Raw genomic sequence first — 12179 nt, 5'->3', positions numbered from 1 at the left:
CAATTGCATTCCCCCTCTACTTGCGAAGAGCCTATAAGTAGCTGGAGTAAAGCAACTGATTCATCATCCAGTCTCCAATCTATAAGTGCAGTCACACGAAATTTTCTAAGACGAAGTGAATCGAGGAGAGAACCAAATAAATCACAATGGAGAAGCAAGCCCTGGATCTCGATGACATCAACAGAATTGCAAGTCGAGGGAATTTCCTGCCAACCAAACGTCGAACGGAGCTGTCACTCAACCAGAAGTATTTAGTCACCGATCTGAAGGTGATCTCAACTAAATTTGGCTCCAAAGTGGTTGTCGCTCTGAATGATGAGTGCATCGTGTATCTACCACCACGACTGTCCAACGCCTTCCAACAAGATCAAACAAAACTGGAGAAATACCGCGAGGCTGCTGCTGCCAAACGTCTGCAAATCACCTTCCTGGAGGGAGAGTTCAATCCATGCCTCTTCAATAACGTGGAAAACCCATAAACTATAAATTTTACTATAAAATAACCTGAAAATGGATTGTTATGAAATAAATTCGGAGAACTGACAATTAGCCTTTTTTCTTTTATTTTTACATTAAAACTTATCACACTAATTAAAAAATATAATAAAAAAACTTATTACTCTAATTACAAAATAATAAAAAAACTTCTTAGTCTAATTAAAAAAGTTCCCTCGTGTTCGATGCGGGATCTGGTTTCGGGGATATTTTCAGGCGATGGACGAGATATAATCGGATTACGGGAGAGTGCGTGAGAGAATCAAATAATCACTCGCGTGGCGTCGGTCAAAAGAGTCAATTTTAGTTAGTAAAAAGTCACTGATAACACACAATGTATCACAATAGAGCGAGCTGAGCAAAAACGCTATACAATTCAAAGAATTGAAAAGGTATTTTCGAGAAGTACTAATAATGAGCTTGTCAATTAATATAACAAAAGAGAAGTTCCGAGAAAAACACGTCAACACTCGCGAACGACGATATGCAAATGAGAGAGAGTGATAAGCCGCAAGGTGGGAGGTGTCGATCATCGCGATGGTCAATTACACCTATCAATCAAGTGGCGCCTCAGGTGGCAGAGGTGAAAGGCCACTCGTCATCTGAGGTGAGCGAGTCAGTCAGCTGAGTGGGTCATGTGTGTTTGTGAATGTGTGCGAGTGTGTGGAAGAATAATTCGGTGGAAAACCTAACATTCTCCCCAGCCGTCAGCAACTGCTGACGTTTATGAGATGACCTAGAACATAAAAGAGATTAACCGAGCCAGGGCAAGAATTACTCGCTGGTCAAAGTCACCACTGGAGTCCATCAGCGATGATCAATTGCCAGCACAGCCAAGATCGTTGGACGCGTAAATTCCGCAGATCCAGGTTGACTGGCTTCCGCTCCAGCCCAGGCTTCAAGATGAAGGGCGTAAATCTTCATCAAGGTCTGGTCAAGAACGGAGCAGCGATGAACTCAGTCGTGAAGACGAACTACCGATGAGCAGCATGATGCTCCTGAGAAGATCTTCGTGAGCTGGTCTTGTAGATCAGAAGTCGCTGGTCGATATTGGTAGAAGGGCAAGCTTAGAGATGGGCCGCTGAAGAGTAGAGCTGGACGTCTTGATGGTTACCACCCTGGTGAGCCCATCTCCACCAGGATGGAGAGCGGTAACTCGAGCGAGAGGCCATTTCGTTGGTGGAAACCTCTCGTCGGTGAGAAGGACTATAGAGCCGATCTTGATGTCGTGAGATGGGTGGTGCCACTTGGAGATGGACTGGAGATGCTGAATATAGCTGGTGGACCACCTTTTCCAGAAGCTCTGAACTTTCTGCTGGATGAGTTGCCAACGAGTTAAACGAGCGATGTTCGAGTTGTCCAGCGAAGGTTCAGGCAGAGCTGTCAGAGTATGTCCAATTAGGAAGTGTCCTGGAGTGAGAGCTGAGACGTCATCAGGATCTTCCGAGAGCGGTTCAAGTGGACGAGAATTGAGCGCGGCTTCGATTTGAGCAAGCAGGGTGGTTAGTTCCTCGAATATAAGCAGGTCTTCTCCAATTGTCCGTTTGAGATGGAACTTAACCGACTTCACTGCTGCTTCCCACTTTCCTCCAAAGTGAGGAGCATCTGGTGGGTTGAACGACCACTTCGTTCCGTCGTTGAGCAAGAGATGAGCAAGCTGGTCCGATTCCTTGGACGCCATTGAGAAGAGCTTTTTTATTTCTTTGTCGGCTCCGAGCAAGTTTGTACCACAATCTGAGAACAAATTCCTACAGAGCCCGCGCCGAGCAACAAAACGACGATACGCTGCCATGAAGCCGTCAGATGTATAATCTGAGACGACTTCGAGATGAACCGCGGACGTAGCCATACAAACGAAAATTGCGAGCCATCCTTTACAAGATTTATGGCCACGTCCTTTCCATGAGCGGAGCGAAACTGGACCGGCATAATCAACCCCTGTATTGAGAAATGCACGGCCGGGTGAGAGACGAGCTACTGGGAGCTGACCCATGACTTGTTGAGCTCTTATTCCTCGCTATCTTGCGCATGGAACGCACTTTAAAATGAATGATCTTACTGGTGCTCTTCCACCAACAATCCAGTAAGATCGTCTGAGCTGACCAAGCGTGAGCTGCGTTCCACCATGAAGAGTCCTGAGATGAGCATCCTGAATAATGAGCTGAGCAAACTGAGACTCCTTCGGAATGATAGCTTGATGTTTGCTATCATTGTCGAGCTGAGCAAACTTGAGACGTCCGCCAACGCGAAGAATCCCCTGGTGATCAATATGCGCTGTCAATCAAGTGAGCGGATGAGAAGGTCTAAGTTTTTGCCCTCTGGTCAAGGTCATCAGTTCGGACGAGAAATGCGCTGACTGACTAGCCTTGATCCAGAAGAGACGAGCTTGTTCAATATCACTAGGGTTGAGAGCTATCTTTAACGAAGATCCTGGAATATTTCTGAGACGAGCAATAAAACGTTGCCAGAGAGCAGTAATTCTGAGCAGCTTACTGAGCGAGGAATAGCGATGTACTAAATCCCAGATCTCTGGGCGCTGGACTTTAACGTTGAGCACTACACCAGGTTTCTCTTCAAGATCAGCTGATGCCACTGAAGAGAGTTCCAGAGATGGCCAATGAGATGAGCTCTTCTTGAGCCATGATGGACCCTGCCACCATAGCTTGTGCGATGCGAGTTGAGATGTCGTTAATCCACGAGATGCGCAATCAGCTGGGTTCTCCTTGCCAGGAACGAGCTCCCACTGAGCATCCGTCAATTCCTGAATGAGCTGGACACGATTTCTAACGAACTCCTTCCATCTGGAAGGGTGAGAGCTGATCCATGTAAGCGAAACTGAAGAGTCGGTCCATAAGTACGTAGGCACATTCGAGAAGTTGAGCTGGTCTTTAACGTACTTTACAAGCTTAGCAAGAAGAACTGCAGCTGAGAGCTCAAGCCTTGGAATAGTCAGCCGTTTGAGAGGAGCTACTTTAGTTTTCGAGCAGACCAATGATATGCGATGCTTTTCATTATTATTGAAGACCTTGAGAAAGACCACGGCTGACATCGCGAGCTGAGAGGCGTCTGAGAATCCGTGTAATTCTACTACGGAGTTCTGGAGCAGTCCAATCCATCTGGGTATGGATACGCTGGACAACGAGGTGAGATCCTGACGAAAACTATTCCATCGATGTGCTACTTGAGGCGAAACTTCATCATCCCAACCAAGCTTTTCAATCCAAATCTCCTGTAGGAGCATCTTTCCTCTGATGACTACAGGAGAGAGAAATCCGAGAGGGTCGTATAGCTGAGCAATTTCTGACAGAATAATCCGCTTGGAGACGGTCAAGTTCTGCGATGGTTTGGTTGAGAAGACGAAGTTATCTGAGTTGGGCTGCCAGGATAACCCCAGTATTCTGGTCTCTGAGTCCTCGTAGATTCGCTGGTCATTTGAGGTGTGGTCAGGATCGAGCCATCTGAGAAGGTCTGAGCTGTTTCTATGCCATTTTGCCAAAGGCATCCCTCCAGCAGCACAGAGATTGCGAACATCTTCAGCGGTTTCTACGAGTTCGTCATGCGTATCTGCACCTCCACAGATGTCATCAACGTATCTTCCCTTCACGATGGGATCGACGGCCAGCGGAAATCTGTGCCCTTCATCCTCAGCGAGCTGGAGAAGAACACGATTCGCGAGAAACGGAGCTGATCTAGTCCCATACGTGACGGTGGTCAATTGATACGTTGAGAGTCCTCCATGTGAGTTGGTCCATAAAATCTGCTGCAGAGGCCAGTCATCTTCATGGACTCTGATCTGACGGAACATCTTCGTGATGTCCGTCATGAAGATGACCTTGTGCTGCCTAGTCCAGAGAAGAACATCAGATATGTCGCGCTGCAGCTTGGCCCCTGTATGGAGAATATCGTTGAGCGATTTCCCTGAGCTGGTCATCGCTGATCCATTGAAAACTACTCTCAGTTTCGTTGTTACGCTGCTCTCTCTAACTACGCCATGATGAGGAAGGTAATAACTCCTGCGAATGCCAGATGGTCCTACTCGAAGCTCCTCAGAGACCCTCAACCCTCCTGAAGCCTGAGCTTCATGTGCCAAGGTCATCCCGTCAGAGCAACAAGCGGTCTCCACCTGAACCGAAGACGAAGAGCTAACAAGAGAAGGAACTATCAACCTCATATGATCGAGATCGACATATTCTTTGAGAAAGTCAGAGTAGAGCTGAAAGAAGCGCTGATCTTTGGAAATCCTAGCGATAATCCGATGGAGACAAGCTAGAGCTGGGCGATAAGAATTTCCTAACAACGAAATTGGAGATGAGAGGGGCAATCGAATGATGTAACGACCTGAGCTGTCTCTAGAGTGAGTCTGACGAAAATGCTGCTCACAGCTAAGCTTGTCAGCTGAGAGGTTCGAGTCGACGCGTCCAGGAACTTCTTCCTGGATCCAAAATTCAGCGAGAAGATCTTCGAGCTGATCCTTAGAAACCTCTGAGACAGCCAGGTGTTGAGCGAGTCGAGTAAGAGCTAACGCTGAACCTGTAGAGCCGAACACAATCCAGCCGAAAGATGTGAGCTGAGCAACTGGAGCATCTGCTCCCTGTTTGATGATGCTGGGCTTGATGATTCGACCAAATACATCAGCGCCGATGAGCAAATCAATTGGAGCAGGGACTCGAAAATTCGGATCCGCTAAATTGAGATCATTGAGATGATCCCACTCGAGATCCTCTGCTGAGAAGGTCGGTAGAGATGCCGTGAGATGATCAAGAGAATGAGCGATAACTTCGATACGTTCTGCTGAGTAGATCGATTGTAGCGGGAGATGAACCTCGCCGGACGTTGTCCCAAACGACGACTCACCCACACCAGAAATGTGGATGGAGCTACGCTGCTTCTTCAGCTTCAATTGACGCACGAGAGATTCCGAGATGAGCGATAGTTCTGAGGATGAGGAGCTGGCGTACTTTGGATGACCTCCCCAGCACTATTATAAGTCACTGAGAGTACTCCTAAAAACTGAGCAGGTCTGGTAGGTTGCTGCGGCTGAGGCTGAGGCTGTGTGGAGACAGTCTGATGAGCAGGTCGTGTCTGAGCAGGGCGACGAGAGCGATCCAGATGGAGAAGTGTGTGATGCTTCTCCTGGCAAGTCGTGCACGTACGAGATGTCTGGCAGACTCTGATGCTGTGCTTCCCCAAGCAGTTGTAGCACAGGTAGAGTTTGTCGACGACTTGCTTCCTTGCGATGGGCGAGAGAGCTTTAAATTCGCTGCAAGAGGCGATGTAATGGTCCCTCTTGCAGTACGAGCACGGGTAGCCAGCGTCAGCCCAAGATGTCGATTGTGTGGACTGTATTTTTTGAGAAGGGCCATGAAGTTGCTGAGCCGACTGCTGAGAAGGACGAGAGGCTGACATCTGGTTAACCTTGGCGCTGGTCTTTGTCATGGATCGAGTCTGAACGGTGGGTTGAGAAGGACGAGATGAGCTTGCTGAAGAGAGCGACTGCGAGCCAACCTCCAGAGTCTCCATGGATCGAGAGCGACCTTGGAGGAAATCAAGGAGATGGTGAAGAGAAGAATATTCAGTGGAGGCGCCGATTTTATTCTCCCAAGCTTCCCTGAGTTTGCTCGATAGCCGACGAGTGAGAACGTGAACAACCACTGGACCCCAATGATCAGTTGGCTGATCCAGAGCCTTGAGAGCGCTGAGAGCTTCAGTGATCGAGCTGGTCAAGAGATTGAGGTCCGAGGCGCTGTGCGATTTCATTGGAGCTGGATTCAAGAGCTGGTCAAGATCAGCTGCAACGAGTAAACGCTTGTTCTCGTAGCGATCAACGAGAGTTCTCCAGGGAATGCGAAATGATTCTTCAGAGACGGGCAAGTTAGAGATGAGCTTGAGAGGCTCACCAGAGAGACAGACGCGGAGGTAGTGCATCCTCTCGACCCCTGGAATGTCCTGATTGGAGCCAACTAACGATTGGAAAAGATGTCTCCATGGCCTCCATTCCTGATAGATGCCTGAGAATTTTGGCAGAGAAATCTCAGGCAGAGCACGACGATTTGAGCTGGTCAAATGTCCTTCCCCAGGTACACGTAGTGACTGGTTCAGGTTTGGAGCGCCTTTCTTCTCCAAAAGCTGAAGTAGAGCCACCTTAGCACCAGCGAAGTTCTTAAGAGCTGAATCAAAAACTTGATGCTTGAAATAGTCGAGAGAGGTCAAATTCTCGATTTTTTGAGAAACAAGCTTCTCATGAGAGGCTTCCAGCTTAGCCCAATAGGTCTCAAGCATCATCAGTTTGGAATCGAGAGCAGTCACGCCGAGCTGCTTAATGTCCTCTTCATTAGACTCCTTAAAAATGCCTTCTATGAAGGCTGCACGTATCGTCTGCACAGAGATTACCGCTTCGAGAGTTGCCAAGTTTTTTATTAATTTTAATAGTTTTAAGCGAAGAGCGAAATAAAAATAAAAAAAGCAAGAAAGCAGATCGAGAGAAGAGTCCAAGGACGCAGGTCAATAACAGAGGAGAAAGCAGCGGAAAATAATAAAACAGAGACGGCAGCAAAAAACCCAGTTCCGGAGCAAGCGAGAAAATTCAACAAAAACTAAAAAGGAATAATGTTCACTTCCCTTTAGTCGCGCTGGTCTATTTGAATTTCCCGCCTTGAGATGGTCTTTGAAAGTGCGCCTAGTTGCTGGGTCGGTAGAGCAGGCCTCTGATGTAGCGCGAGAGAAACTGGTTGAGTACCGCTTGAGCTGGACGAATTCAAATTTTCTCGGGTGGCGACACTGCACTTTGCGCTCCACTGAACACTGAACACTGACGCTGTCCAATTAACACTCCCGTAAAACACTAAATGAGCGCGAAAACAAAAAAATATCCCGTGTATCCGGCTCGAAGGACCAAAATGTTCGATGCGGGATCTGGTTTCGGGGATATTTTCAGGCGATGGACGAGATATAATCGGATTACGGGAGAGTGCGTGAGAGGATCAAATAATCACTCGCGTGGCGTCGATCAAAAGAGTCAATTTTAATTAGTAAAAAGTCACTGATAACACACAATTTGTTACAATAGAGCGAGCTGAGCAAAAACGCTATACAATTCAAAGAATTGAAAAGGTATTTTCGAGAAGTACTAATAATGAGCTGGTCAATTAATATAACAAAAGAGAAGTTCCGAGAAAAACACGTCAACACTCGCGAACGACGATATGCAAATGAGAGAGAGTGATAAGCCGCAAGGTGGGAGGTGTCGATCATCGCAATGGTCAATTACACCTATCCAGCAAGTGGCGCCTCAGGTGTCAGAGGTGAAAGGCCACTAGTCATCTGAGGTGAGCGAGTCAGTCAGCTGAGTGGGTCATGTGTGTCTGTGAATGTGAGCGAGTGTGTGGAAGAATAATTCGGTGGAAAACCGAACACCTGGAGATCTGTTTGCAACTGGAACATACGAAATAAATTTCATTAGTTTTAAAATAAAAAAGATAATCAGAGAGAAATGAATTTTACCTACTTCACTTGCCATAGTGCTGCTGCGCGTCAAGGATCAGCACGGCGGCTGCCGCGATGCCCTGCGCGTGAGGCAACATCTCCAGGGCCTCATTTTCTCGACCCATCAGCAGCAAAAAGTTGAGGAACTTCCTCATCTCCTGGTGAAGCTGCGATTCCTGTTAACAGAAAAATTGATAATATATATGTATTAAGTCCAGAAGGAGGAGCAATACATTATAATTGATTATTAGTATTTTACCTTGTTGGCGAAAAAATTATGACCCAGGTACGCCATGAATTTAATAATAAAATCCATGTGTACCTGGAGACGTTCCACCAGGCTCCAGTACCTGGTGAGGTCCTCCCCAACCCTCTCAACCTCCCCCAACCGCCAATCCTCCATCCTCCCGTCATCCTCCTCCCACTCCAGCCTCATCTGAGGATCCGGGAAAACGTACACTTCAAGTTTCACTGAAACATAAAACACAATCGTCAATTATTATAATACAATGATGACACTATGAAATTCACTAAAAATTAAAAAATGGGCGAAGTGTTGACACTGCACCCCAGTGATCCACATTATGACGAATATATGTGGACTTAATCCACAAATATTCGGGTTAGTTTATATTACAACATTTACATTCTTTGATTCGATTTTACGTTTTGGATAATATGTACCACTTCGCGTGTCGTCATATTATCCAGGTCAATGAGAAATTACCTAATACTATTTCTTAATTTAATGTTATTTCTGCGGCATAAAACCCATATAAGCCAAGCTATTCTACAATTTGACGGTATCACTGCAGTCCATCTCACACTCGTTGGAGTTCGCACAATTCTGGTGAAAAGCAACGATTTTTATATATTTATGCAAGAACCTGTGGCTGAAGGAAGTGAGTGTGGAACATCTCCCGATTGCAGCTCCTGTGAGGGTGGGACTTCCCCTGAACGTGATTCACACAATGAGGATGGTGGTAGTGCAGATATTGGGACGCTGGAGGAAATGGTGGCTGTGGCAATTGGTGTCCTCAGCTCATTTTTCCATAGTATATAATAAGCAATGAAAAAATTGGTTGTGGATGGGGCGGAGAGAGGGAAATAGCCAGTGAAGAAACACACGAGCCCAGAGGAGGGGATACTGCACACCTCCGCTCTGAACGTAAGAGTGATTGGACTATCAGAAATTATCCAATCATCATTTGTACAAGAACAGCATGGCATTCATCATTGATTTGCAAGGATTCCAAAAACGAGGAGAATTTATCATAAAAGAATTGAATGCAGTGGCAGTGCAACAGTCGCCAGACATTGAAGAATCTCTCTCCAACAACATCCTCTTTCAACCACCATGTGCCTGGAGTGATCTGGAGATGCAGGATATTATAACCAACAGGTGGCCAACTCGTAATCATCATGGAATACAATGGAGTGTTGGTGGTTGTGGTTATAATAACATTGACAAAGTTTTTCACAGTTTTCTACTGAATAGTCGAAAAATGTATGTGAAAGGCTTAGAGAAACAGCACTATGTGGAACAACTGCTTGGTGATTCCTACCACGTTGTAAATTTAGAAGATTATAATTGTCCAAAGATCGACAATTGTTTCTTCAAAGAAAATGCCCATCCGCACATTCATCGACACATTAAGACAGCGCAGGAGTTAGTTTGCTGTGCTTCGGTGAATCTGCACCGCTTGAAACATTGGTTCCAGAGTAGTCATCAAAAATTCGACAATAGTGAAAAAGATTTTAATGAACTTTTTGATTGAAAACTCAGACATTTTTACTTCACTTATTATCTTAAAATCGGTCTTTTGTCTTGACTTGCAAAAATGGAAAAATATATTTACACATTCTAAAAACTATTCTCATGTTCATTTTTACAAACCTTACATTTCGATTCAATGTAGAAAAAAATTCCCTTTTTCCAATTATTATTATTATACTTCTTCTGTTGTATCATATCATTTTTTCGATCCATTGAATAGGCATTCACTCCACTTCGAAACCACGCATCCAAGCGGCTGAGTGTTTTGTTTATACGGCGCGTACGTGCTCATCGGTAAACACATAAACACACAGAAAGCATTCGACAATCACCAAGTCTCAGGAAATTTTATTGAAAAATTAAATTGATTCGTGTCTGTTTTATTATCATTAATTGTTATCCAATTAGATAAAGTAATTGATGTTCCATTCAAATTGGAAACATTCAGTTCAAAAGTGCACAATTAATTTCTGTTTTGTTCAATGTCATGAGCATTCAATGTAAAAACCCAAAAAAGAAAGATCTTTGCAAATTATTACACTTGTGTTATGTTGCGTGGTATCATCTTCTGCAGACTATGGTGGAATATTCATTCCACTTCGAAAACAATTCACTGCGCATCCAAGAGGTCGAGTGTTTTGTTTATACGACGCGTACGTGCTCACCGGTAAACACACGCGACCACGTGAGCGGTGGACCAGTTCGCGCTTCAATCTCAATGCGAGAGATAGAGAGAGTGAGAAGTATCGAGTTTAAAATCATTCTTCAGATTTAATAAGAAAAAAAAATTCGTCTTTTTCATTATTAGTTTCTACTACTCATGATGAGTTTGAAGACGAAATTTCAAAATCATGAATTAATTTGTTGTAATTAGGATTATTGAGGTGGACTGTAGACTGCCAAATTCTCCTACATCTATACAAACGTATCTGTAGTTGGCGTCAACAACAGCTTGTAGAACAACCGAATAATACCATTTGAAGTTATAATCCAATTTCCCAGACTGAGAAGGCTTTTTCATGTTGACATGACGCCCATCAATGGCTCCAATGCAATGTGGAATTTTCCATTTAGTTTCAAAATTCTGAGATATTTTAATGAAGTCGGTGATGGAAGGAACTGTCATATGTGTATACCAGTGTCGACCATAGGACATCCACCGTCTCAGATACAATTACAGAAATGGTTTTGATTCCCATTTTGAACGAAAACGTTAAATCCGAATACGTATTTCCTGTCGCAAGAAACCTGCAGAGTGATAACCTACAATTAATATACATATAAAATAAACCGAAATTCGAACTTACTTTATTTCCAAATCCAAGGTTTGAGTCACCATTAAAAAATTACCTGAGCGTCAAAACCAATCTTTCTTCTGGCATAATCGGTTGAGTGTGTAAGTTACACCAATTGTTGATAAGCGATGGACTAATTTTTGAGAGAATATAGTCAAATGTAGAGACAGTAATTCTCGTATACTCGATGAATTTATCAGGATACTTCCTTAGCGCAGGAAACAAGTTGACGTACTCTCCATTAATAAAGCGACTCATATTGAGTCCGGGAGTTCTATTACCACTCTTTCGGTTTATTGAATCAGAATTCATTATCAATGATCCCAAGTGATAGCGCAGTATAAAACAATTCCCCTAAAAGCAGAATAGTTATTTTCTTTCATTGAACGTTTGAGTTTATCTGATTATTACATTTCGCCTCCAAACTCAATAATCTCATAGATATAAATGAAAATATGGCAACTCACCTCTCACGTTCGCAATAGAGTAATACCCGTTGAAACCGCCATTTTCATTGACAATTCGTAACAGTCGAAATAAATTGCACTATTACAATCTTTAAAAAACAGAAGTATACTTACTCGATACACGGATGCTCGCCGCCACTTAATCCCACTCGGTGCCAATGTAACCCTTGCACCGATTCTCGTCGAGGTTTTTTATTCCAGATGGCTGGTCTACGTTGGACTTCGTCTATAAGCAATGGCACTTTACCCTCGTCCGTTTCCAACAAAACACTGTCACAAGTCTAATCACAGTTAGCCGGGAAGCGTGTTTCAACCTGTGTGGCATGCGGACCACGTTTTGTCGGGCTGTGTGCGCACGAGCTCAGTCGTTAATTGGTCGGTAACGAAGGTATACTCTGAATATCGAGTTGACCGAATGTAGATCGATGGAGCACAAGAACAGCTCATGCGCAAGCGAAGTTGATCAGTGTACAGACCGGGTATGAGTCATACACATAAGGATTGAACACAATTATGTTTGTGCACAGATGTAAAAATCAAATGAAATATGCACATTTGATTTTTAAACGTGCACATCAAATTTGTCCACGGAATTTCGCTCCATTAAGTTGTACACAGTGCTATTTTTCTGCGTGCACATAAGATAGGATGTGTACAAAAAAA

At 44.4% G+C, this 12179-nt stretch overlaps 1 protein-coding gene across 1 annotated transcript in view; it reads right to left on the bottom strand.

Moving 5' to 3' along the window:
- Positions 1-1525: 1525 nt before the first annotated feature.
- The window catches only part of LOC105270353 (uncharacterized), a 22707-nt gene continuing 12053 nt past the window's right edge, over positions 1526-12179 (bottom strand). The window contains exons 2-7 of the mRNA XM_011311227.1: positions 8237-8448; positions 8009-8153; positions 5464-6887; positions 2857-5389; positions 2555-2769; positions 1526-2512 (exon numbers count right to left, since the gene is read on the bottom strand). Of these exons, the coding sequence (XP_011309529.1) occupies positions 1526-2512; positions 2555-2769; positions 2857-5389; positions 5464-6887; positions 8009-8153; positions 8237-8448 (5516 nt within the window). The remainder of the gene's footprint in view (positions 2513-2554; positions 2770-2856; positions 5390-5463; positions 6888-8008; positions 8154-8236; positions 8449-12179) is intronic.

Source organism: Fopius arisanus, unplaced genomic scaffold, assembly GCF_000806365.1.
Source record: "Fopius arisanus strain USDA-PBARC FA_bdor unplaced genomic scaffold, ASM80636v1 scaffold00085, whole genome shotgun sequence".
In the NCBI taxonomy this organism is placed as follows: domain Eukaryota; kingdom Metazoa; phylum Arthropoda; class Insecta; order Hymenoptera; family Braconidae; genus Fopius; species Fopius arisanus.
Note: the sequence above shows the minus strand (reverse complement) of the source record. Positions and strands in the feature narration are given on the sequence as shown.